General features: G+C 52.8%; 1 protein-coding gene across 10 annotated transcripts in view; it reads left to right on the forward strand.

The window, feature by feature from the left end:
* RPS6KA1 (ribosomal protein S6 kinase A1) overlaps positions 1-26,091 on the forward strand; it is a 41,597-nt gene that overhangs the window by 10,420 nt on the left and 5,086 nt on the right. For 3 of the 10 annotated variants that reach the window (XR_005826893.1, XM_040586976.1, XM_040586977.1), the window contains 16 exons: positions 12,779-12,832; positions 17,555-17,671; positions 18,766-18,847; positions 19,147-19,227; positions 20,063-20,142; positions 20,760-20,866; positions 21,448-21,485; positions 21,612-21,754; positions 22,260-22,330; positions 22,581-22,669; positions 22,885-22,949; positions 23,961-24,063; positions 24,366-24,493; positions 24,980-25,105; positions 25,566-25,655; positions 25,907-26,065. Coding sequence is in view for 9 of the 10 variants with exons in the window: in XM_040586976.1 (XP_040442910.1) it covers positions 12,779-12,832; positions 17,555-17,671; positions 18,766-18,847; positions 19,147-19,227; positions 20,063-20,142; positions 20,760-20,866; positions 21,448-21,485; positions 21,612-21,754; positions 22,260-22,330; positions 22,581-22,669; positions 22,885-22,949; positions 23,961-24,063; positions 24,366-24,493; positions 24,980-25,105; positions 25,566-25,655; positions 25,907-26,065 (1,533 nt within the window). In the remaining variant the exon portion in view is untranslated. Of the gene's footprint in view, positions 1-8,807; positions 10,947-11,083; positions 11,309-11,676; positions 12,833-12,914; positions 12,998-17,554; positions 17,672-18,765; positions 18,848-19,146; positions 19,228-20,062; positions 20,143-20,759; positions 20,867-21,447; positions 21,486-21,611; positions 21,755-22,259; positions 22,331-22,580; positions 22,670-22,884; positions 22,950-23,960; positions 24,064-24,365; positions 24,494-24,979; positions 25,106-25,565; positions 25,656-25,906; positions 26,066-26,091 lie in introns of those variants that run through there. The other 7 variants (XM_040586979.1, XM_040586978.1, XM_040586980.1 and 4 more) reach the window with 7 other exon arrangements.

A 26,091-nucleotide genomic window follows, 5' to 3' on the forward strand; every position in this document is an offset into this window, starting at 1 on the left:
ACAGGTTGTACCATCTACCTGGGGTAGCTCTGTGCCAGCCCCCGTGTGGTTCAATAGCAGGTGAATGCTGCTAGAAATAAGGCTGGTTCTTGGGTTTGCTACACTCCTGCACCTGCGGAGGGCCTTGAGCCCAGCACTTCTCACTCCCGCCTGCAAACTGGGCAGAACTGGGGCAGCTTTCCTGCAGGCTGGACTTTGCTCCTGGACTTTTGACCTCCAGTTGTGAACTGGGAATTCTTCATGCTTCTCCAGCAGGATGTAAGAGGGGAAGGCTTTGTGCTGCTCCCTCATGCTGGCAGTGCCCAAGGCCAGGTTGGACGGGGCTGGGAGCACCCTGGGCTGGTGGGGGGTGTCCCTGCCCAGGGCAGGGGACTGAACTGGGTGGGCTTTAAAGTCCCTTCCAACCCAAACCCTTCTGTGATTCTGTGCTCATGGCACACTGCACCAGTGCTGGCTCACAGCTCTGCTTTCCAGCAGTGCCCCTCTCTCCTTCGCCCAGACGTTGCCCTGTGCCTTGCTGCAGGCATTGCTGCCTGCCAGAACATCCACTGACAGTTGTCCCATCTGCTCTGGACCTGCATCACCGAGTGGGTGGTAGAGGGGAAACTTGAAGCACCTTCTCTTTGCAGTGGGGGAGGAAGAAAGAGGCATCCAAGACCTGCTGACCACCAAGGGGCAAGCCCTGTGCGCCCACCTAGTGTCCAGGTGATGGAGGGCTCTCTGTTGCATAGGCTGCATGCTGCCAGCATTGCACGTCAGCTCCAGCTCCAGGTGGAGCGCAGGACAGAAGACATGTCCAGTGGTGTGATCCTCATCAGTATTGGACACCGCTCTAATCACGGCCTCTTAACATGAAGGGTTTTAAAACAAACAAGTGAAGTGCTCTGCTTTGAAACGGCCCAGCGTGTTTGCACAGCTGCTGCTGTTTTCTCCAAGAACTGGAAAGCTATCAAATGTGGGAAGAAGCAGGTATCTGAGCAAATCCCTTCTCTGCCCACTGCCCCTTCTTTGTTGCTTCCAGCCAAGAGTGCTCCGGCCAGCCTTGTCCCCCAGGACCGCACAGGACCTGGGATAACCTGCTGGGAGCAGAACATCTCGAGCATGGCATGGTGCTGCCTGGGATCTGCCTCCCGCTCTGCACCGCAGGGACCGGGCTGCAGCTATTGCCACTCTTTAACATTCGGCTTTTTCAGCCTGTCAGTGGTAAAGCTCTTCATTTAAACTGGCTGCTCCATCTTGTCAGCTGAAGTAATCAAGTGGGTTTGTTGTTAAAGCAATGCCTGACAGCTGCCTGGCTTGTTCCTGCCAGAGCGGTTGCTCTTCGTCCTTGGCAAGGCTGGGCTATGGGTAACAGCAAGCTTCTGAGCTCTTAAAAGAAAAAAACAAACCAAACAACAACAAATAAATGCCTGTTTGAGGAGCAGAGTCTCTGATGAGCTGCAGACTAATGAATAATTGAAGAGGGGTCAGTTTACAGGACTTGCACACGAGGAATGCAGCAGTCTGCAGAGCCAGTGAGTGGTGCTCAGCCAGCCCTCATGCGTGGCATGCCGACCCACCAAAACTGCTATGCTTTCTTCTCTTCCATTTCCATCTCCTTCGTGGGTTAATAGAAACCGCCTCAAGCTCTGTCTCCAGAAAGCCTTTTTTATTGAAGGGGAAAGAAAAAAAAAATATTTTACTGTGCGCTGTACCTTGGAGGAAATGCATGTCATCCATCTCCCCGTCAGAGTGAAAGGAGTTCCGGAGCCTGCAGGAAAGCAAGGGGTGCTCCTGCCAGCCCCTCCTCGGCCGCGCTTCTCCCGGCTGTCTGAGCCAGGGGGCACGGGATTGCCGAAGTCAAGTTCTTTGTGGACCCAGGAGGAAGTGTCAGCAAGGCCAGAGCTCTGCCGGCGCTTCCCTGGAGGGATGGAGGAGTCGCGGGCTCCTCGGGATGGGGTGGTGGCAGCTCCCTCTGCGCCAGGGACAGCAGCAGAGGGCTCGCACCAAAGAACTTACATTTGATTTTTAAAGGGGTCAGATTGGGCTTGGGTCTCTGGAGCATGCCAGCCCAGCAACGGGGTGCTTTGAGTCCCGTTGGTTGGGGGGTCCCTGGCTCCACAGCTGGCTGGGATGCCAATCCGAGACCCTCCCTGCACACACAAGCAGTCCTGCTGAAGCTTCTGCAGCTTTACAAGTCTCAGCTTTATTTGGAAGCCAAAGCCTAGTTTTGACACAAGCAGTAAATTCCTTCCATAGTTCCCGGTGAAGCTGCAATAACTTTTTCCCCCCCGGTTGCACTGTGCTGCCTGCCAGGAGCTGCCGTGGGGCTGGGGGAGGCTGGGGACCATGCGGGAGGATGGTCCCAGCTGTCCAGTGGGGACTCCTGCCTTGCCTGGAGCCCTTCTCCTTCACCTTTAGGGAAAGCCGCTGAATAATTCCATGGGATGCAGCGATGGAGGCAGAGGCATTGCCTCCCTGAAACTCCAGCTGATCCCACTGCAGCGATGCTCTGAGGCACAAAGGTTTTCTGAACCGCTGCGTAAAATCCAGGTCCTGCCCTTGCCCGTCCCGGAGCACACAGCTGGGATGTGGCACCCCTTCAGAGGTGGAAAACGATGGTGTTTATCACTTGTTTGGACTTGAAACCTCGGTCTCAGCAGAGCTTCTGGCATGGCTCTGGGAATACTGAAGGGGCTGCGAACACAATCTTTTTGTGCTCCCGTAAGCATTTTGAGTGTGGCGGTATTGATTTCCTCGCCACCCGAGAGGTGTATTTATCCGGGTGGCCCGGTTGCAGGTCAGGAACATGCAGCGTTTGCTTACGGAGGGGGAGGCGGTGGCTCTGCATCGTCACCGGCCAGCCAGGGAGCACCGGGACTGGGGCCAGCGGTGGTCTTGAGGGGTCACTCCTTCCATGCAGTAGTATGGGGAGTGAAGCCCTAGGGTCTCCGCATGGACAGAGCAGGGGAAAAAAGCTCCTTAAAATAGCTTTTTTTTTTTTTTTGTATCTTAGGGGAACAGGACAAAACATGGTATTCCCAGTGTTCAGGGTGACTAATTCCCTTACTGTGACGTTTGGGAAGGGGATGGATGATGAGCATCGTGTTAGGGGCCTGTCCCCAGTGGGGCCAGCGCAGGCGTGTGCCTGTGTCATGGCTGAGCTCTGGAGGGGGCAGCCACTGCCTGCATCAGTAGTTACAAGTATTAAGTGAAAAAAATTGTGCTTTGCTACAGCAGGGGCTTGTCCTGGGTGCTCTCACTGGGGTGTTGGTAACGCACAGCTCAGGCCATGCTTTGGATGTGGTTTTTTTCCTTTTCACCTTGCTGTAGTTCAAAGCCACCCTGAAAATGTGCCGATGGCTTGTCTGTCAGCGTGGCTCACATGTGTGGCCTTCCCAGGGAGTAGGAGAGAGCTGGCTTCGCCCAGCACACGTGAGTCAAAACCTGGCAGGTACCAAACAAAGGCTTTACCGAGTCCTGAGACCACTTTTTGTGTGTCTTGCAACAAGAAAACTGCCGGCAGCATGTGTGCTGTGGGAGGAGTATGGAATTCCTGCGTTCCTGCGATAGAGAATAGTTCCCACGTCCCACGATAACTCCAGGGGCAGCAAACAAGTCTTATTTCTCGTTGTGAAAGCAGTGTTAGATTTTATAATTCAGTTGGAAAAGAATTCTTTTAAAAAAAAAAGTTTTTGAATTCTGTACTGAAAGTAGCAAAGCTGTGTCGTGCCTGGATGGAGGATAGTGCTTTAGTGCTGGTTCCTAAAAGTAATAGTCTTCATTTAGAAAAGCCTGGGATGGGGTCTCCTGGTTTTACCATCATCAAAGCATGAGCTGATCTGGATTTTCTGAGAGCAGACCTTTCCTCCTTGCTGGGAAACGTGTGCAGGGCTGCGGGAAGGGGAGGCTGTATCCTTTGCACTTTCTAAATGGAGACTAATTTGTTCGGTAGAAGCTGCATAATTTAGTTCCTTATCTCCTGGCAGTTAAAGGTCTTTTCTTCTCCAGCATCTCATTTCAGTGGGTGCAAAGTCCTGCTGGCTGTGCACGCTTCTCTCGCAGCTCCACGGCAGGCTGCAGCAGGGCAGGAGAGCTACCAAAGCCTCAGTGGGGTTTGGGAACATCTTTTGTCTGAGCTTGTATCTTTAGCCCAAATTGCTCATTGTCAGCTGATCCTGGCCCGCTGTGGCTTGTAGTGCCTGGAAAGGGTGGGGAGATTTTACTTTTTTTTTTTTTTTTTTTTTTTTTTAAAAGAAACTTTCAGGATCTGGTGCCAAAATGCCCCTGGAGAGAGCCAGGAGCAGGGGGGAGACTGGGGAGTGCAAGGGGATGCCTGTGCCTTCACCTCTCGGCTCTCTGCATCCCAAAAGGGACCTGAGCTCTCTGGCATAAAGCAGATATTTTGGTGCTCCGGGTCAAATGAGTCTGTTAACAAAGGAGCAGATCAAAAACGATGTTGTGAAGCAGAAGGACTTGCCTTGCCATGGGAGCTCTGCTGTGTGAGGCCGTTTCTGCCTTCTCTCTTCTTCAGCCTCAGGCTTTTTCTGTGAAAACATCTCAGCCCTTCATCAGCTCCTAGAGACTCTGCCCACAGAGGAGTTTATACAATGGGTGTTTATGAAATGGGTCCTTTTGGCCCTCACCCTCCTGTTTCAGAACAGAAACGCGTTTTGGACGTTGAAGATGCTCCGAGTGCCACCTGCTGGAGTGCGCTCAAGGGGGAGCGGTGGCCGGGCAGCCAGCCTGGCAGGGGGCCCTGGGCTCAGCCCTTTGGGGTGACACAGCCTGTCCCACGGCTGCAGACACCGGTCCCTGTCGCTCTCAACCCTTTGGGGTGACACAGCCTGTCCCACGGCTGCAGACACCGGTCCCTGTCGCTCTCAACCCTTTGGGGTGACACAGCCTGTCCCACGGCTGCAGACACCGGTCCCTGTCACCGCTGTCCCCCCACGCTCTGCTGGGGAGCCCTGTGCTCTGTTGCTGCTGCTCCCCTCCTCGCTGCCAGAGCGTGCTGTGTCCATTTGTGGCCCCCGGGATTTTGCATCCTCCCTGTGACAGCTCCGTCCACCTCCACGGAGGACGATGTGCGTCACCTTGTGCCATACAAGAGACGTGAACTTGCCGGTGAGAGAAGGGGCCCATGAAAAGACATAAGGGTGGAACTGCTCTATCTAAACACCAAACAGGGTAAATCTGCACTGTCTTGGTCTGAATTGTCCCTTTTTAGGGATTTGCCTGTAACCCCTGTTGTGAGGAGCCCAGATGACTGCTCGGAGCGGCAGCAGAGCCCTTCCCAAGGGTCACCAAATTCATTTTACACTGAGCATTTGGCTGCCTCTCTGAGTGGAGAGGAATCACCCAGAGAAAGATGTCCCAGTGCTTCTAGGGTGCTCGGGTTCAAAGGCTTTTGTTTTAAGCCCATTGTGGGGAGGTTCCCGGTGTTATCCATGCCATGATGGAGTTGGACATTCACTTCTCCCAGCTGCCTTGGCTCTGTCAGAATTTGTGCATGAAGGTGGCAGCGAACAGGATTTCTAGACGCTGGCGTTACCAGCGCCTTTGCTGTGCAGAGCTCTGCCTATGTGACCTGAGTTTCTTCTCCATCCCTCGTTTTTTGGTTTGTTCCATTTTTTTAAGAGACCAATAAAACAGTCCTTGGAGATGGCGTGGGGTGAAACATGCCTCTCCCCCACCGCAGCACTGTTCCCTCTCAGTAATCCCTTCGTGCAGACCTCTGGCAGCAAAGCTCCTGCCAGGAATCCGCCCCCGTCCTTATCTAATTGCTAAGTTCCAGTTGCCGAAGTCTCCGGTGCTCCTTAGCTGTAAAAGTGACTTTGTCCAAGACTTCCATCTTCAAAGGCACCCCACGGTGGGCCCTGCTCCCCGCCCCCCCCCCCCCCCAGTCGGCTGCCTCCCCAGGCTTTTGTCTGTCAAAACAGCAAATGCCCTTGTTCAGCGTGAGTTTAGTTTAAAGGACTAACGAAGCCGTCTCTTTCCCTGCAGATCCTCTTGGATTGCTCTAGGAATCTCCCTCTTCTTTCAAGCGCTGTCTGTGGCCCCGAGCATTTACGCTGTCCTGTTTCTCCCTCCTCCTGCAAAAGCTGTTGCTGATTCTCTGATGTCTCATAGGGGCATAGGCACATAGGCACACCTCTTCCCTCTGTCTGCTGCCTGTTTTTATAAAACCCCCAGGACTGAATTCTTCCGCAGCTTTTCCTGCTCTGAGTGTGGTTGGAAGTGGCTGAGGAGCTCAAGTGAGGGGTCTCACATCTTTTCTCCCTGGCTTTTTGCAGATGGGGGCATGCACCTACTAAGCAAAAGTAACCCTGTGGTATGGAATGCAATGGAATGGTGGTCAGACCTTGATTTGAGCAGGCATCCCTGCAGTGGTGCTGGATCGGTGATGTTTGGGGTGATGCTGGAGTGGGAAAAGCGGAGCCCACAAGGTTTCATCCCTGGGAGGGAGAGCGGCTGTGGGAGCTGGATGGCCCAGGGAGCACGGGCTGGGATTAAACCCGATGGAACGTGTGTGGGAGAACTCCTCTTGGGTGGAGAGATTTTTAAATCTGCTTGAGGTTTCAAATTAGTATTTTTTTCTTAATTGTGTGTGTGGTATGTGTAAGCACGAGAGAGGTTGCTTTGGTGCTTAATTGTTGAATCCAACCTTGATACTGCAGTGCCTGCTGAATTAGATAAAGTGAAACTCTTACATTCTCCCACGTGTGTTTTTTGAACTTTGGCAATTGAATGAAATTGGTACGATCTCACCAAATGTTCTGCTTGGCTGGACTTCTGTTTTCAGCTTCTCTTCTGGGCAGTAGTGAGTTGCAGGCCAGGAAACAACTCCTTTCCTGAGTAAACAGGGAGTAGCAGCACCTGTAGGTCAGTAGCTGACTGACCTAGCTCTTGCTCTCCCCTCCCAGTAAAGCCCCAGGAGTGGCGGTGGGCTGGCGCGGTGACTGTGCCACGTGTAGGGGGTGTGTGTGGCACAGGTCTGTGGTGACATTGCTCAGCTCCTGAGAGGTCCCGGAGCAGTTGCAGGCTTCTTGAGAGGCATTGCTTAGAGGGCAGGTTTCCTGTGGGGGTAGTTCGTGTCGCCTGCCTTGCTTTCCTGGAAGTCGGTGGATGGCAAAAAAACGAGTTAACATCTGCAGCTGCTGATACGACCATCTCGTTGCTGTGGGCAGCACTTCCTCTCGTGTCAAAATGGCTCTGCCTGGCGGCACAGCTCCCCTCTCTCCATCCCACCTCTCTGAACTGGTCCAGCCCATCCTCCGTGCTGGCCAGTGGCTCCGTTCAGACCCGGGTACCACAAGCCGAAGCCCTTCACTTTGCAGGGCTGTGAGATGTCTCTGCTCGGGGCAGAGCGGTGCCACTCAGGGACGAGCATCCCACAGGACTCTTCAGGCTGGGGCTAGGACGGGGGGCTCCCGGGAGCACTGGAGGTGGTCCACCAAAGCAGTGCAGGCAAAAGTACGCGTGGTTCTGGTCAATTCTTTGGTTGCAAATGAGACCAGCCACCAGGCTTGCCCAAATAAGGCCCTTGCAGGAGGGGAGGCAGTGGCTGCCGAGGTTTCTGTGCTTTGTTTGTTCCCCTTTTTGAGAACCACCACTCTAAAAAAAAAAAAAGTTCAGACAGAGCAGACTTTGCCGCTCTGCTCTAAGCAAAAATCAGACTCCAGACTCGCTTCCTCTGCAAAGCTGCAGCATTTCTTGCTTCCCATTTATGTCAAGCTCCCTCCGGAGCGGGAGTTGCTGCTCTGCAGGGTTGTTACTGCCCTGGAGTGAGTTGCATAAAATAACTGCATGCAAAAGTTCAGGAGTGTGAAGCTCCTGAGGCTGGTACCCAGGAGCGATCTGAACTGGGAGGATCTGCACGAGCCATGCGGTCAGAGGTCTTCTCCATCCAGTGTTTTCTGGCCAGCAGCTGTACATCCGTGGGGACAGCCCTTTGGGCAGCGTGGGGGCACCGGTCCCACTGCTGGAGCGTGTTGACGTGCCAGCAGCTGTCTCTCTTCAGGCAGCAGTTCTTCACACCATCGCCTTCCTGTTTATGAAACCCTGATCCTTCCCTCCTGGGTGCTGTTCCAGTGCTCCGTGGGATGTAACTGGATCTCAGCAGGAGGCAGAGGCACTCCCTAGCTATTCTGGTTTAAATCTATAGGGCTGGCAAATGTCCTGTTTTGTGGAGCTGACCTTGGGGCTTGCTGGAGCTTAGTCCCACAGTCCTGCCTGCTGGCACAGAATTGGATTACAGCATCTTTAACCCCTGCACAGGGAACCGGTTGTGTCTGGCACTGATGGATTTGGGAATCGTCTTTCCTAGGACTGATGTGCCAATGACAGCGGGTTCACGCAGAGTTTACAAACGGGTCTTGGCACTTCAGTGCCAGCGTCTGGCCCACCGCTGCTCAGACAGCATCATCTCACTTCTCCAGGACCCACGGGTATAGGAACGGAAGAACAGAACTGGCAAACCCACTGTTGTCACCATCCTTTTGCTTTTCAAAAATACGGAATAAGGCCTAGTAGTGACTTAATTCTGCCCTAAAAGCATCAAACTCACCCGGGATGATTTGGGAGCATGATGGAGGAAGGCTCTTCCCTCGCCTCAGCCCTTAGACTCACAACCTGCCTATTGACACGCAGCTGCCTGCAGCGCAGTTCCCTTTGACTTGTGCTTCTTGCTTTAGATTTATCACCTTATATTGGGATTGTCACCTGCTTGGTTGGTTCCAGTCACTTTTCTAGGGAGCAGAGACAGCAAAGCAAAAAAAGGGTTTGCACTCTTGCAGCAGCCTTTGCCTCTGTGGCCATTAACTGCATCTGAAAGCAAGAGCTGATGGCTTCTGCTTCTGCCCAAGGCTGGCTTGTGGTCTCTGGGTTTAGCAGAGGGGCTTCAGGGTGGCTGTTTTCCTTGGGAAGAGCCTCAGGAATTCAAAGCAGTGTTTCTAGGGGTCAAAAGGGGCAGGTAGGCTGAGCCAGGCCCCCGGCAAGGCGAGACAGGGTGAGGATGCAATTCTGGGTGTCCATGTTAACACACAGGTCAGAAAACTTCTCAGAAAAGTGGCCAGACCACAGACCGGGGCACTGCATCGTGCCGTCTCATGCCGAAGCATGCCTGCCTCCTGCAGCTGCTTTCCTTGCACGAGCTGTAGCTGCCCAAGCCCAAGCTCCAGCTTCTGTGTTTCTCTGCGCAGAACTGTTTTGAGCTGCCTCGTGCCTCCTACCACTGAGGGGGGAGCGATCCCTGCCGGCAAATGGGCTCTAGGAGTGGGAAAGAGCAATGGGGATGCTCTGTGTCGACACAGCTGCAGCCTGGCACAGTGCGAATGCTGCGGTCCAGGGCAGCACTAAGCAGCTTAACAGTGGCAGAAGTTGCATTGGTCTGGCAAGAAGTTTGGCAGGAACTGTGACTCTTTGAAGATACAGAGTAGGGGCAGCTAAAGGGATTCTGCAGAACAGCAAATGACCTTGCAGTGACACTGGTGAAACAGCCGGGTAACTTTTGAAACCATCTAGGGCATCTGTTTTGCATAGATGAAACGCAGATGGCCTCTTGAGGGGAACTGGGAAGTAAGCACATGGCTCTCTTCTCCTTGCAAACACAGAAACTGGGAGAGAACTGATTCGGAACCATAGGGCTCACGTCCTTCTTTCTGCTCCGCTCCCTGTGGCTGCGCTGCCTGACTTGGCCGGTTCCCATCTCCTTCCCAGCCCGGCCCCGTTAAGGCATCCTTTGGTGCGTAGGAGCAGGGCACGGGGCAGCGTCACAGTGCAGGAGCTGAGCTGGAGCCAGCGGGCAGTGTTGTGCAACCCTCCCGTGAGATGTCAGGGTGCAGCCCTCGCGTGGGGCCCGGCAGCAGCACCCCAAAGACCTGAGGCAGCAGATGACCAAGCGGTGACTGGTGTGGGGCAGGGACAAAGCAGGGAAGGATGCAGAAGCTGCCTCCTCCCGGCCCCTTCCCTGGAGAGCTGCAATCCAGCTGATCCTACAGGGACAGCATTTGTGCTGCTCAGAGCAAGGGCGGTGTAACTTTGGAGAAGAAAGCGGCGCAGACTCTCAATTGCTGGTTGCTGCCGGGTGTAGTGACTGAAATTGCTCTTTCTGTGACATGGGGGACTATACTGATCCTCTTGAAAAGCCTGCTGAGATTTGCTGATGGAAAGAGCCATGCCTAAGCACCCGTAAAGCCATCCAGTGTTTTCATTTGGCTGCTGGTATTGTGCAGCCATCGCCACACAATGCAATTTCCACATACGAAACCGCAGTTTCCTTTCAGCGAAAACTCCCAAAATACATCCCGGTGACGTAACTACTACACTCGGGGTTCTCGTGCTGGTCTGGGTGCTGCAGAGAGCTCTAAGTTCAGAAGCCAGCTTGCAAAGTATGGGAGAATAGCAGCCCAAAGCTTTGGAGATGCTGAGGCTCCTCTTTCGCAGCAAGCCAAGGATCCAGGAGGCAAGTGTCTAGCTGATAAAATATCTGCTCTGCATACAGCGCTGTGCTCTGTCTCTTCTGCAGGACGCAAGAAGCTGGTGCATCGCCTGACCTTAGAGAGCCAGACCTTAGCCAGTTTTAATTAATGACTTCTCTTTCGGAAAAGGCATTTCTGATGGTAAAACTGCTTTCTAAGAAGTGTCTTTCCTAGGTGCTGCCAGAATTTGGGAGTGTTTTGGGACCAGAGCATGTGTTGAAGCAACAGAAATTAAAACAGCTTCTGGTTAGTTGTTGATGAATAGGAAGCGAAATGCCAAAAGCGTAATCTGTTTCAAGCTCTTGCAGGTTTTTTTTTTTTCCCCCTTGCATTTAGATGTGACGGTCTCAACCAGCAAAGTGACAAAACGCGAGCAAAAACAAACCTGTCTCTTGGCTTCTGGCTTGTAAAATCCTTCCTCAAAAAGGGGGAGAGTATGCAGGAGGACTTGTATTTTGAACTTCATGTTGGAAAAAAACCCACCCTGTATGTATGTCCCCAGCCCCTGACCTAGGATGACTAAGCCATCTGTGCAGGTCTCAGGCAACTGGGAAGTTCTGAAGTTCTCTCCTCCTCTGACTTGAGGGACCTCCTGGGCTCAGACCTGACCTTTTATTTTCCAGGAACAGCAAATATAATTTCCCAGCGGTGCAGGAACCGGTGTAAAATGGCCTCCCGTGAGGCTGTGGGTGCCAGAAGATGGCTGGTAGCTCACAGGAGCAGTGTCTTGTGCTGGGAGGGTGGACCGGCAGAGAGACCCGTGCTTGTGGGAGCAAAATCAATCCGTCCCCATCCAAGGCAGGGCTTGGTGCAGTGGAGGAGCCATGAAGAAGCTGCTTTCCCTGCGGGTGGGTGTGATCCCCAGCGGGGCGGGTAGGGGGGGCGAGCGCTGAGGTTTCCATCATCACTTTTGGGTGCTGGGGAAGGGGTTTAGTTGTAGCTTTGGTGGGTGTGCCAGCCAGCTGCCCCAGGCATCGCTTCCCACGGCGGCGGTGGGACAGCCACCTTCTCCCAGACCCAAAGAGACCTTGGCTGCTCTGCAGGGGCAGAGCGACGGGGGGGAGGAAGGGGAAGAGGTGACTGCACGGGCCCCCTCCGATCTGATTCAGTCCTTCCGGAGCTAAAAATCAGTTAGTTCTTAACTCTGATCTCGCTGGCTTTATGCAACTCCTCCTTTCCCTCAAGGCTTGCTTTTTCTTCTCTTACCTCCCCGGAGCTCCCGTCCCGTTTTCAGGTCGCTCTGCCTCGTGCTGTTCCCACCTCATCGACATTGCTGGCACCGAAGAGCCCTGCCAGTGCCACAGGCTCCGTCGTGCTGATAAACTGCTTGAAAAGACACCAGAGAAGTCACAGCCCGAGTCTCTCTTGAGATCCCTTCTGTCTGCAGTCGCATGAGTTTTGTCGCAGCCAAAGATTTGAACCTCTCGGAGGAAATGTTTCAAATCTGATTTTATTTTTTTTTTTTTGGGGGGGGGGTGATTTTTCTATTCAAACTTAGGTCATTATCTAAAACACGGGTGGAAGAGTACCTAGATGTGATAGCAAATCTGTGTGTGTTCACTGACATACAGCAGGCTTGGGGGCTGACCTTGGAAAAACTTGCTGACCTTGCAAAAACTTACTTCTTCCCTTAAGCCTGAGGTTCTGGGGGAGAAGGAGCTGTATCCTAGCTGAGCAGCGCTTTTCTGAGCTCCCTTTAAATGCTTCTGCATCTCTCCCTATATAAGGGTTCACAGAATTGCATCTGGCCCCAGAGGCAGCGTAAACTGACATTTCTAATGCTGCTCAGGGACCTGTCAGAGCAGCTGGGCTGGCCTTGCCCTGCCCTCGAGGGATGTGGTGAGTTTTGGCATTTGAATATGTTCCTCCTGGTTGCTTTAGAAACGGGGATCGTGCCCCTGGAGAGAGGCCCTCTCCTTGCCGGGGGTGCCTGACTTCCCTGCAGACCCAGCACACCGCTGCGGGAACAGATGCTTTTGGACTTTGTCCAGCTGAGAGTAAAATCTGATCTCAACATTAATCAACCTACCAGAAATTAATTCTTTCTCCTTGGTGGTGGTGCTGTGATTCTTGGGGAATACACGTCACCGAGTGCCGGCACCGTGTCCCTCTCCACCGCCCGTCAGAGTGTATCAAAGCCTTTAACAGCAGCTGGAGCCACCAACGCAGCTCAGAATCGTGTCCCGAGGAGGGATGTCTGGGGGGGCACCACCAGTGACTGTAACCAGCTCTCCTGGTCTTGCTAAACAAGTTCATTGGGAAAACTTTAGCAGAGTATCACAGCCCCTCTGTGCTGACACTTATTTATTGTCCCACAGGCCAAATCAGACATCAGTTGGATAGAGAAAGAGCTCGTGGACTCAGCAGACAAGGTAAGAGACGCAGATGTGCACCTGGGGGGGACGCGTGCGTTTGAGTTACACTTTGTCCCACGACAGGTCATCCCACGTACGCGAGGGTGTAAGCAGAGCCCGCAGGGACCTCTCTGAGAAGCAAACCCTTCCTCGCAGCACGCCCCGGCAGCCTGGCTCAGCTAGGTGGGACTGCTAATGCAGAAAGCAGCTATTACTCACTTGTTCACATGACATCCTGGACTTGACTTCATCCTCCTCCTCCTTCCTCCCCACACCAAACCCCTTTCCGTGCTGTCATTTATGTCTGCTGTGGCTTTCTGATCTTGTCAGCTTGCTGGGGCGGGCGCTCCAGCGTTTTAGGTGCGTGGACATACCGTGGGGGTTTTTGATTGCTTTTCTGAGGCTCCTCTCCCCGCGCCGAGTGCCTGATAACACAACATGCAAAATTGTGTCGGTCGGGACAAGATTTATCAGATCTTGCCGGGCCCACACACAGAGAGCTGGCTGGCTGCATCTCCTGCACGGCTTCACTGAGCAAGGCAACGCTTCCTTGGAAGCAGTGATGCTCATCTTTGGGCGGCACATTGCGGGCAGGGTTTCTGTTTCACGGGGACTGTGGCAGAATGAAGGAGGTGTCAGTATGAGCCGATTTTCCCGGAGACTTGTGCCCAGTGGCTGCACGGTGCTGTTCCGTGCTGCTCCGGCTCTGGACCTCATCAGCTATTGAGGTTCCCTCTGCGGAGCTGGGACCAGCTGTCTCGCTGATATTAAGTCATTTGTTTCTTTCGTTATTGGTTCTCAAAGAGCACATTATGGGGGTGGAGGAGACAAGACAGTCATAAGTAGCCTCTCTGGGTCCAAACCAAGATTCTCTTTTCATGCTCTGCACTCTCGGGAGAAATTCAGAAATCAGCGCTGAGACGGGGTTAGTTCTAATTGCAAAGGTGCGTGGGTGTCTTTTTACTCATTTCAAGGGGTTTCTTTCTTACCTGCACTCTCTGGGGTCTTGCTGCGGAGAACACATCTGTCCTGACCCAAAGGAAAGGTCAAGGGGGGCAGGCTTGGCAGGGGAAGAAGGCAGAACAAGCGCTCAAAATACCTTTTCTCTGTCCTGCCCATAAATCCAGGCAGCAGTGGGTCCAGAAACTGTCTGTAACAGAAATGCCCATAAAAATACCTCGCATGGAACTTCTCAGGGTGGCTCATAGGTAGCTCCAGTGTGCAGGACAAGGTCTCTTGTGCAGCATAAAGCAAGCAACAGACTAGATGCAAATCCTCGTGATGCCAGAGGATTTGCCCATGAGATCAATGCACCCTGAATGCCATCATGGGTGAGCCATCATCCCTGCGCCAGTGTGAGAGCAAAGAGATGTGCAGTTTTCCGAGGTGCTGTCAGACTTCTGTATGGGGGCTCATGAGTTTTTCTCTTCCTTTTTAGTAAGTGGCTTCCAAAATATTCCCCCGTTGTGGAAACGCCCCCAAAGCTCACGGCCTGACATGAGATTCATGCAGTATTTGATGGAAATCACTTTAACTAGACCATGTATGTTCTCTGCCAGCATCTTGTCTGAACTGGGGAATCCAAATGTGAAAATGGGAACGATGAGCTGTGAGGGGTTTTTTTGTTGTTTTTTTTTTTTTTAAAGCAAAACCGAAAAAAAAAAAAAGCCCCAACCACAAGCGCTGTTGCTGGGGAGTGGGAGCGTGAACCTGCTCCGTGTGACCGAGTCGCTTGTCTCCACTGCGCATATGCAGCTGGGCTGTAACCACCTGTATCTCCTCCATCCTGTAACCTCGAGCGTGGGGTGTCCATGCAGCGCTGCGGGAGCCTCCCTGATCCCCAGGAGCTGGCCGAGCTCCCCCGGCAGCTCACAGGGGTGGCAATTACAGGGGCTGTGCGATGTTGATCGGGATGGGAGAATGGAGAGGGACCCTAAACTTCCTCGCATCTGCGCGTTCCTTGCACTCTGGCTGCAGAGGAAGCATCGAGCCAAGCCCTGCAGCCTGCAGCTGCCTGCCCCCAGCCAGCTCTCCAGCCCGGTCAGTACTGCTGCTTTGCCTCTCCTGGTCTCACTGGTTGCTCATCCAGATGCTTTAGATGGATATTTGGAGCAGTCTGGTTTGCTTTGCTTTTTCTGCCTTCTGAGTTAGTTTGCTTAATGGTGCTATTGGAAGAAACGTATCTTGATGCAAGCAAAGCTGCTTTGTGCTGCAGCTGGGCAGCACGCAGGTGCTTTGTGCTGGAGATGTGTTCTGGTGTGCTGCTCAACAGGCTGTAGGAGCTGCTCGCCAGAGTCCTCATGGTTGAATTGCAAGTTACTGGATGAGTCCATGGGAGGAAAGCTCCCTTGTGTCAGCAAGACACCAAATGGCATCTCAAAGCTTTTCTCAGAAAGCTGTCAACAGTGTCTCTGCTGATGCCACTTTTGGTCTAGCTGGTGTGTATGAGTGTTTGCGATGCAGGCTGGCTGGCAGGCGGCGCATGCGAATCCCTGCCTGCCTTCAGATGCCGCTTGGGCTGCTGAAACGACTTGCAGTTAAACACACACTGGGTCTTGCTGTTGGCCAAGGCATAGAATTCCCACAGCTGTGAACACACATCGCTCCGCAGCTCCTGAATTGCTGTGGTAGGAGGTTGGGTCCAGGTGCCTTGGAGGTGGATACAGGAGTTCATTTTAAATGTCCCTCTCTGCATAGGTGTGTGATGCTACAGGGTGAAACGTGCGTGGTTGTACAAGTGCTGATGCTGTGTAGACCCAATTTCTTTCTCGTGTTTTCATGAAGATGCGGAGGAGGGAAAGAACATAGAACTTCCACTGGTCCCATCCCCAGGTCGCTCCCTGCTGTGGGGTTACTCCCTGGAGAGCTGGACAAGGTGGAAGGACTAGCAGGAGGAGACCTCTTGGCTGACTCCTGCTCAGGCTCTTGGCTAGAAGAGGGAGGCTGTTCCTAACCCACAGCTGTGCGCCACGGGCTAAGCTCCCAACGAAACCAGAAGTGTAAGGTGGCTGATTTAAGCTGGGAGATCATGTGGAACATGAAAACTTTTTGATACGGGGATTATAAGATCTTTCTTGTCTGTGATCACCGAGACCAGCAAAAGGCAGGATAACGCAGGGAGCTCCTGCCCCCCTGCCCTCTCCCCATGCTGGGGCTGTGCGTGCTGCAAGCATGGGCTTCCCTGCTAGGGCTGTGTCTGCGTGATGGAGGATCTTGAGAGAGCAAAGCTACTGACATGGAAACAAAGCTCCCTCCTAATCTAGAGAAAAGCCAAGCGTGAGAGCGGGGAGGGCAGGCTGCTCGCTGCAGGTAGGCAACCACATCCGCGGGCGCTTGGCCAGGCTGCCCTCCCCGAGAAGGTGCTGGGAGGGTGGGGAGTGGGCTGGGGTGCAGAGTGGAGGCAGAGCCTCAAACCTGGTTCCTGTTGTTTTTAAAAGCTACTTCGATTAGGTGAGTTCCAGACCAAGTATCTGAGTAGTTTCAGAAAACAAAGCGTAGCTTTCCCTCCCCCCACCCCCCACCCCGCCCCGGCTCTGCAAGGGGAGAAACGAAATAGCAGTTCCAGTTTTCTGATGGCCACATCTGCCCTAGGGTCAGAGAGCAACAGAATTTAATGCCCCTTGGAACTTAATTGCTGGCCTGCAGGTCCAAATAGCAACCAGACTGCCTCTAACACTGGATAGCGTGAGACTGAAGTGCCAAGAAGCCTGGACTTGTCCTGACAAGGCGTGCGGCTGCGAGGGGGTTCTGGCCGGAGTAAGATCCGTGTCTGTAGAAGTGGGCAGTCGATCCAGCCTGCCCTGTGGGCTCTCCCTATGGTCGGGTGGGAGAGGGGCATCAGCAGCTCAGGCTCGGAGGAAACCTGAGTGCTGATGTACAGCCTAGGTATGATGACGAGAAGCAGAGGGAAAGGCACAGCTGGAAGACGAGCAGTATAAAAGGTCTTTATTTTGGGGATGCAAACAGAAAGCAGCACAAGGGGTTTCTGTTGGGCTGAGCCCTGGGCATGGACAGGGTTTGCTGGGGGAAGGAGGTGTTTCAGCATCACCCCAGGGTCTGTGCCTGTTCTCGTACGCTGGCCTAGCTTCGTTACTGAATTTACGTTACTGAATCAGATACTGCTGATTAAATCTCTTTTTCTTCTTGATTTTTTTTTTTAAATAAAAGAATGTGTTTTAAACAAAACATGTGCCAGAGACCTTGGCTTCCCCTCAATCTTCTTGAAGGCTCAAGTCTGTTAAAGCATCATCTGTATGTGCTGAAGATGCACTAAGACTTATGTTGCAGAGTTGCTCAGATTGCTGAGCAGATGGGCTCCAACATGTCTGATTTTTGCGAGCCCTGGCCGTGTTTTGACAACAGTGCTGTATTTTTGTGTTGTGGGATTTTTAGTGGCATAAACACTCCTGTTTTTGCTACCAGTGCCTTAAAAAGGAAGGTGCTTTTCAAGCGCTCTTCTGAAATGCAGTTCAAAGAAGTGCAACACCTGTGGTGCAAGGAGCGGAGCCTTTGGGGAGAGCGCAGGATCTGCACCAAGGCTGCCTGCTGTGAGCTGTCGATGTCTTATTTATTCCAGATGTTGAAGCCAGGAGATACCTGTGACAAGCACCAACTTTTATGCTTCTCTCAGATGTGGTTCCTGTGAGGCTGTAACTGCAGTCCTGGTTCCTTAATCCGATAAGGCTTGCTTTCTCTTGCTCAGGAGTGTATTCCCAGTCAGCCGTGTCCCCTCTTTTTCAGGGCGAAGGTGTTGTGAAAGAAATCAACATCACGCACCATGTGAAGGAAGGCTCCGAGAAGGCAGATCCTTCGCAGTTTGAGCTCCTGAAGGTGCTGGGACAGGGCTCCTTCGGCAAGGTGAGTTCGCTTCTTCCTAGGTGTCATGCCAGATAAATGGTGACAAAAGGGACTGTCCCCAACGAAACCGCTTTCCTTGTTCCCACCAGATCGTGAGAATCTGACTGATGAGCCCACTTAGCAAATGGTTGCTTCTAACCTGAAAGGCAACCGTAGTGATGCCTTCTGCTAAGGGCCAGCCTGTATGTCCAGAGCTCCCTGTAATCCTTTTTCCCGATGATCAGGAGGGTAGGAGTGGGATCCTGCTCGTAAGTGTCGGTGTCCCACAGAGCAGAAGGACCTCCTCCTGCAGCGTTCTAGCTGGCTGCCAGGCTGGCAGTTGAATTGAGGACTTGGAGGACTCAGGCATGTTCCTGTCTTCTCAGAAATGATGCTGTGTGCCAGGGACTGGTTTTGGCCCCCGTTATGGTCCGGTTTCCCTTCTGTGAAGGGGGAAGGAAGTAGCCTGTAACTCTTACCTATTTCAATGTGTAAATAATCCAGGTCTCTTACAGACCATCTGCTCGCACATTAAATCAGCTTCATGTCAATCAGTTATCAGTGCTAACAGTGGGGGCTTGTACAGGGCTCCGTGCTGTTCTGGGCAAATGCAGCAGTAGCTCTAGGCAGAAGAAAGGTCGTGTCTCTCTGAGGCTGCCTCAAACCAGGTAGAATGGGACATCAGGGAAGGGAAGGAGGTAAAAATCCAAAGAGGATGCGGGACCTGAATAATGAGGAGTTGATCTGCCTGTCAAACCAGCAAGTCACCAGGAGGCTTTGCAGTACACTGAAGCATCAGAGCTTCAAATCACAGCTCCCAGGCATCAGCCCCAGCCCCACAGGAACTGCAGGAGTGAGCAAGAGGTGTGGAAGACAGGAGGGGAGGAAAGTGCAGTATGAAGGCCCAGGTGCTGCAGTGGCTGGAGATAGGGGGTGAGAGGAGTCTACACACAGCACTTTCCTGAAAACCTCATGGGGTTTCACGTGGAGTGCTTCTCACCAGTCCTGTGGCCAGCTGCTTCGCAGCGTTACCGTGAGGTTTGTCACTTTGAGCGGCATCCGACTCCTGCTGCTAATGTTTAGTGCTTGGCAAATGCGGTGTTCTTCTGCCTCAGGTTTTCTTGGTGAGAAAAATAACACCGCCAGACAGCAACCACCTCTATGCCATGAAAGTGCTCAAGAAGGCAACCTTGAAAGGTAGGAGACTTGTACTGCAATGCTTTTATCCTCCCTGTCTTAAAGAGCACTCGCAGTAGTCACTGCTGGCCCCAGGGTGATCGGGGGTGGGGTAGTGGGGGTGTGAGGGGTGTATCCTTATCTCAGCCTAACAGCTTCCTTTTCTCTCCACCTGTAAAAAACCCCTTGTTGCAGTGATGGAGGTGGGAAAAGATCTGGCTCGAGCTGCCTGGTACTAAAGGGCTTAAGGCTGGCAAGGCTGACACCGGGGTACTGTGTGCCTTTTGCTGTGTCTGAGCTGTTCCTCTCTCTCCCCACAGTGCGTGATCGAGTAAGAACAAAGATAGAAAGGGACATCCTGGCTGATGTAAACCATCCCTTTGTGGTGAAACTCCACTATGGTGAGTATGGAGCTAGCTGGGACACTGGGAGAGGGGCTGCAGGCTCAAACAGGCACTGACTGCTTCTAAGCACAATAAAGAAAGATGCTACTGCAGGCATGTCTGCCGTAAGCCGGTAGATGAGCATGAGGCATCCAGCAGAAGCTGCTTAGAGGATGCTGAGAGTCTCTCATGGTCCCTAACAGACTTCTGGAGATACTTCTGAAATGGAGAAGAGGCCTGGACCAGTCTGCATCCCTCAATGGTCGTGCTGCTCTGGAGCTTTCACAGTCCCCTTAACACAAATCCTTTCCTGCAATGGTCTTTGGTCCCATGCCTGCTCTAGCTATTGAATGGGGGGGACAGAGCATAGGCTGGGAGAAGAGGTTTAAACATCAAATCCTTGCGATTAAAACATCAAATCAGGAGGAACTGAGAAAGCAGAATTAACTAGTCAAGCCAGAGTTTGGCAGGATTGATGCTCTGACTCTGAGGAAGGCAAGGACAGCTTCTTTCCCTGTAAAGTGACCAGTGCCTCTCAGGAGAAGAGCCCTTTCAGTAGGGCATCACTGACTGAAAGGGAACCAGCCCCTGCCCCCCCCCCCCCCCCCCCCCCCCCCCCCCCCTTAAAATGAGGATTTTCTGCAGTGCCAGAGTGCTGCTGCTGAACTCCCGTTTCAACATCAGGGACAGGCTATCTCATTTACCCCACATAATTAGCCCTACCTGCATTTAACCTAGTAACCATGCAGGGCATCTGCACAACTGGAGCCATTGGGATTTAAGTGATTAATGTAACACCATGGAGCCTTCCCTCAGCAGAGGGCTCTGATTCCTGCTCTGGCTTGTGTTTCAGCATTCCAGACAGAGGGGAAGCTGTATCTCATCTTGGATTTCCTCCGAGGAGGTGACCTTTTCACTCGGCTTTCCAAAGAGGTGGGTACACTCTGGCATCTCGGTGGTTGCTGAGGCTCTCAGTTCATCTGTGCTTAATTGCCTGGAGAAGGGATTGATCCTTGCAAAGTCTTTGAGAGGGGTGGAAACAACCTCCATGCTGCTGCTAGCCCAGAGCTGGCCACAGGAGAGGATGGCTCAGGAGCCCTCTGCTCTGGCAGAGCAGCAGCGGCGTGGGAGGCAAGTCTCGCCTCCACAGCAGCTTCTGCTGAGCATCACATTAAGAATGAAAAGAGGCGAGAACCGTGTTCTGCTGTGGTGTCAGCTGGTTGTGTCGCCTCGCTGGGATGGGGCAAGGGCAGGGAGTGGGAGGGGTAACGAGAAGTTATGCCAGGTGAAGACAACTGGGAACATAACCCAGTGAACATAAACAAAGAGTTTTTTGAAAACCTGCCTGCTGCTTAGCAACCTGGTTTGTTTTTTCGGTGTTGCTGCTTAATTGATACCTTAGGACGGCTGGCGAAGCCTGGGAGTCTTAGGTGTGAAAGGGCAGGAGGGAGCAACGTGGATGTGAAAGGTCTTGTACGGGTGCAGCAGAGGTGGTCCCGCTGCCGGTGGTGTAACCCCCACGCCTGTCTGCCTCCTCTCCCTTCCTGCAGGTCATGTTCACCGAGGAGGATGTGAAGTTCTACCTGGCAGAGCTGGCGCTGGGGCTTGACCATTTGCACAGCCTGGGAATCATATACAGGGATCTCAAACCGGAGAAGTACGTGTGGCACAGCCGAGGCGGGGAACCCGAGCCCTTCAGTCCCAAGCCTGCAGGCAGCAAACGCCGCAGCCTTCTGCCACAAAGCAGAGCTGGATGCTGCCCTGGGGCCAGCCAGATGGAAGGTGATGGTGCCAGTCCAGGAGGCTCCGGTGCCTCTGGTCAGCAGTTACGGCCAGGAGCGCTGCGGAGGCAGTATGTGTGCACCACATGTCTGAGCAGTGGTCCTTGGCAGCCTCTGGGCTCAGGCTCTAAGCGATTGAGAGCCTTTAGGGGCTCTGGGCCTCTGCAGAGACACGGAGCAGCTGCATGATTTGGTTATTCTTACCTGGGTCATGTGGGGGATCAATGGTGGTGTAACCTGTGTGGGTCACGTTCGATGCGAAGTTGAGGGCATGGAGAGAAGGGAGCTGCTCCTGGTGCCACTCATGGCTTGGTGATGGAGCTTAAAGCACTGGGGGAAGGGGCAGATAACTTTCTCCTCTGGATTCTGGGAGCATCTCGGCCTCTGCTGCATCTGCTTGTTCTCACCAGCCCTTATTTCAGGCAGTAAAAACTTGCTTTTTTCATTCATGCTGTAGCATCCTCTTGGATGAAGAAGGGCACATCAAACTCACAGGTAAGGGGCTCCACAAAAGCAAGGTTGGTCCTTGAAATACGGAGCTTCTCTTAGTCCTCTCCGCTCTGCGTGACTCTGATTGCTCGGGGCACATGGGTGCCTGCTGACAGTTTTTCTTTTATGTAGATTTTGGCTTGAGTAAGGAGGCTATAGACCACGAGAAGAAAGCCTATTCCTTCTGTGGGACGGTGGAATATATGGCGCCAGAAGTTGTGAATCGCCAGGGCCACTCGCACAGTGCTGACTGGTGGTCCTACGGGGTGTTAATGGTACGTAGCCAGGCAGCGTGTCTGGGGACCCGGCGGAGCAGCTGCTCCAGCACCCCTGCGTGATGCTGCATGTCCAGCAGGTGTGTGGCCGGGGGGTGCTCTGCAGCAGGCTGTCCAGGCAGGCAGCCAGCAGCGCGTGTTTCTCGAGGAAGCGGAGCTCCTGGGGCTTTTGTCCCGGTCAGCACTGGGGTGTGCGGGGAGGGGTGCATGGGGGTGTCCGCCGCCACCCCAGCGCTGGGGTGGGGGTGTCTGTGCAGATCTGGTGCCACCATCTGGCAGCTGCTGAATCCGAGGGCTCCCGCAGGAGCCAGGCGCTGGCTTGAACGTGTTCCCGCTGCAAACCTGGTAAAAATATGATGTCTGCGATCTTTTTTAGAGCAAGGCTTTTGATCCCTTGCAAGCTTTTCACTAGCTTTGGCGCGCTCCCAGATGAAGGTGCAGTGGGATCTGGGTAACCCTCAGACTTGCTTAGACGTGACCTCCCCATCTTCTCTTTCCCTCCCAGTTTGAAATGCTCACCGGCTCGCTGCCCTTCCAGGGGAAGGATCGTAAGGAGACGATGACCCTCATCCTCAAGTAAGAGGAGTTTCTCTTTCATGTATGTATAGGAGGCAAACTTCTGCTCTTTGTCCGAGTGTGTTGCAATTCAGGGGTTCTCGCAACTTAATGGCATTGTTTGGCAAGTGGTGGTGTATCAACAGTTAGTTTGAAGGGTGCAGTGTAAATGCCAAACAGATGATTGTACTTTCGGGGGGTGGAGGTGCTGCAGTCAGCTTGTGGGTTGACTTCTTTAAACCTGCAACTCATTGCTTAACTTCCTCTCCAGAGCAAAGCTGGGCATGCCGCAGTTCCTGAGCTCTGAAGCACAGAGCCTCCTGCGAGCCCTTTTCAAAAGGAATCCAGCCAACAGATTAGGTAAGACATTTTTTTGGTTTCTGAATACACCTGATGCTGCATCGGGGCCTCTCACATCCTCGTGGGTCAGCGGCATGTTCACACTTGTGCTCGGTTAATGGGCTGATTTAATTACAGCCAGGTTTCCCGTAATACCGGGCGCTGTGGCGTGTGTGGTAGTAGCCTTCGCTTTGTCGGTGGTTTAATGCAATGCGCTCCATGGGTGCATCTTTCAGGTTCTGGACCAGATGGGGCAGAAGAGATCAAGCGCCATCCTTTCTACTCCACCATCGACTGGAATGTGAGTGTCAGAAACATAAAAGCAAGCGTCTTCACTGCTCAGCACCAGTAACACAGTTCTGCTGACTGCAGTAATAGCACAGTCATGATGCTTGACCAGCTATGGGAGAGTTACCAATCCCTGTTTCCATCTGTTCCGATAATCCTTCCCAAAACTGAAACTCTTATTTGTCATGCGAATAACTGTTTCATACTTGAGTTGCCTGTGATCTTGCCTTAGTCTGAATTTACTCATCTGTCAGCAGTAAGGTGCAGGTTTTAGCTGGGGTTTGGCACAACCAGGATTGTCTTGCACAAAGTGGGAAGGAACTGGGGAAACATTTCTGGCAAGGAAAGACCTTGTTTTGTACAGAGAAGCAGGGCGATAACTGAACTGGCATTTCCCAGTTGCTTCTGGCCACCTCCCTACTTTACCATATAATTTTGATTCTTCCCTGTTTTCCCTCACTCGATAAGGGATTTTGAAGATCAGTTTCCTAATGTTTTTGAGGCACCCAGCAAGCTGCTAGACCGAACCTCCAGCAGTGCTAGTGAAGCTTCTTTCAAATTTTTGCTTCAAGAAGCAATTTTAAAAGGCTATTTACAGGAGAGCTGGGATACCAGTGTCCTCCTAGGGCATCTCCTCTGGCTGTCCCCGGGGAGGCATGAGTCAGCAAAGCCCTCACAGGAGTTAGGAGAGGTGGAAGAGCTTGGCAAGGTAAATACTTTATGGATACTGGTTTTGGAGTGGGGTCAAGTTACATGTAGAACACTTTTTTTTTTTTTCCCCCCTTGGTTTAATATATGGTAAAGCTTGCAGCATTTCTCCACAAACTGATTCAGAAGCACTCCACCGGCCAAGAAGCCTTCCCTCAGACTGCTGATCTGTAGTTAAATGCCAAGCCACAGAGCTGTTTCTAGTTTTGCAAAATCTCTTCTTGGCCTCCGATTCCTGGGAAGCCTTTGGACCATTCTGAGCGCCTACGGGAGCGCTGACCTGCCGGAGCACTTCTGAGCTGCCTTTGTTTTGCAGAAGCTGTACCGCAGGGAAATCAAACCGCCCTTCAAGCCTGCAGTCGGCCAGCCAGATGACACCTTTTATTTTGACACAGAATTTACATCCCGTACACCAAAAGGTTTGTAATAATTCACGCGAAGCCAAAGTTTCCTGTGTGAAATGGTACCGTACAGCTTCATACCGGTTTGCCGGTGCCAGCAGGGCAAGGGTTGCCCTCTGCCAGCTCCAGATGGTTGCAGCACTGGGGAGGTGGCCGTGCACTAGACATTGGGGTGTTAGGGGTAAGCTCGGTGCTGCGTGGTGTGGCTCTTGTCTCAAATAAACTAAGGAGGAGCCGCAGGTCCTGGTAGCAAGGGGAAGGCTTCTGCTTCCGCAGGACTAGTCATCCCTCTTCACGTTGCCTCTCAACTCCTGTTGCAGATTCCCCAGGCATCCCCCCTAGTGCAGGAGCCCATCAGCTCTTCCGAGGCTTCAGTTTCGTGGCGACTGGGTTGATGGAGGACGGCAAGGTGAAAGCTGCCCAGTCACCTCTACATTCGGTTGTACAGGTAAGAAGTGGGGACAGAGGAACAACTGTTTGAAGCTGTTGTAATACTCCAGAGTGGGTCCGTGGGACCTCTGTACCATCTGGAGCAGAGCTAACGGGAAGCCTGAAGCAATGTCATGCTGCTTTGAATTTTTGCATCCTGTTCTTTCGGTTTTGTTGGTTGTCATGTGCAAAGGTTGGCAGGGCAATGCGAGTCTGATTGCTTTTCTCTCCCCAAGTAGACCCATGCTAGTGGGAGGTCTGCATAAATGCCCGTGGGTTGAAAGGTGCCACTGAAATGCACCATGCTAGATGCAGCCAGTGTTAGCCCACTGACCTATATCTGCCTTGTTCTCTTCTCCTCCCTCTCCCTAGCCGGGAGGAGAAGCTGTGGGATGTAGCAGACAGCAGTCTGTCAGCTCGCCCTGTGTTGCAGTTAACTCATCACATTGCACAAACCCTTCCCTGAACCCTCCCAGCTCATCTGCTCTCCACTCTCCTCTTGCAGCAGCTGCACGGCAAGAATGTCCAGTTCAGTGACGGCTATGTGGTGAAGGAGGCAATCGGCGTCGGCTCCTACTCAGTGTGTAAACGCTGCATTCATAAAGCAACCAACATGGAATATGCAGTCAAGGTCTGAGATTTACCATCTGAACTCCCCTGTTAGATTTCTGTTCTTCTCCGCGATGACCAAAATAACATCCAGGAATGAAATCGCTTTCCCTGCTTGTGTAGGGCCATAGATGGACAGTTTCTGTGCTGCTGTGCATCTACCTGCACAAGCTTCCTTACCTGGGAATGGTGGGGAAGCAGCGTCCTCCTCTCTGCAGGAGGACAGTGTCTCACCTACCTGTGCAAGGCTTGCTGTGGCTACGTCAGGCCTTAACAAACAAGCCAGACATAAAACTTTGGTGTTTGGGGACACAGGACTGATGAAGCAACAAGGAGATTTCTAGAGCTGTTGGCTAAAGAGGGCAGGGGACAGGGAATGGATACAGTACAGGACCTGCGGGGCTTCAAACATGCAGCTTGTGTGCTTGGTCCTGGCCCCTTGCCCACCCCGTCATGGCTAATGCTCATCCACACTCTTGCAGGTTATTGACAAGAGCAAGCGAGACCCTTCTGAGGAAATAGAAATCCTCCTGCGATACGGGCAGCACCCAAACATCATCACCTTGAAAGATGTGAGTGTGACTTGAATCACATCCCAGTATTTTGGTTTAGGAAGGGCAGGCTGGTCTGCGGGAGGGGGGGGGGGGGCAGAAGGTAGCTCCAGCACAGGCAGCCCAATGGCCCTGCCGAAGGTATCGCTCTGCAGTGGGGAAGCATCCCCAGACCCTGCACTGCTGATTTCTGTCTGCTTCTTGGTGGCAGGAGCGGAGAAGGAAAGCTCTGGAAACACCGTTTGGTTAACCCCCTGTGTTTGCTTTGGCAGGTGTATGATGATGGGAAGTATGTGTACCTGGTGACCGAGCTGATGAGGGGAGGGGAGCTGCTGGATAAAATCCTCAGACAGAAATTTTTCTCGGAGAGGGAAGCCAGTTCGGTCCTGCACACGATCTGTAAAACAGTGGAGTATCTGCATTCCCAAGGGGTGAGTATGGCTGCGTCTGTTTTCCT

This window comes from Falco naumanni, chromosome 3 (assembly GCF_017639655.2).
Source record: "Falco naumanni isolate bFalNau1 chromosome 3, bFalNau1.pat, whole genome shotgun sequence".
Classification (NCBI taxonomy): Eukaryota; Metazoa; Chordata; class Aves; order Falconiformes; family Falconidae; genus Falco; species Falco naumanni.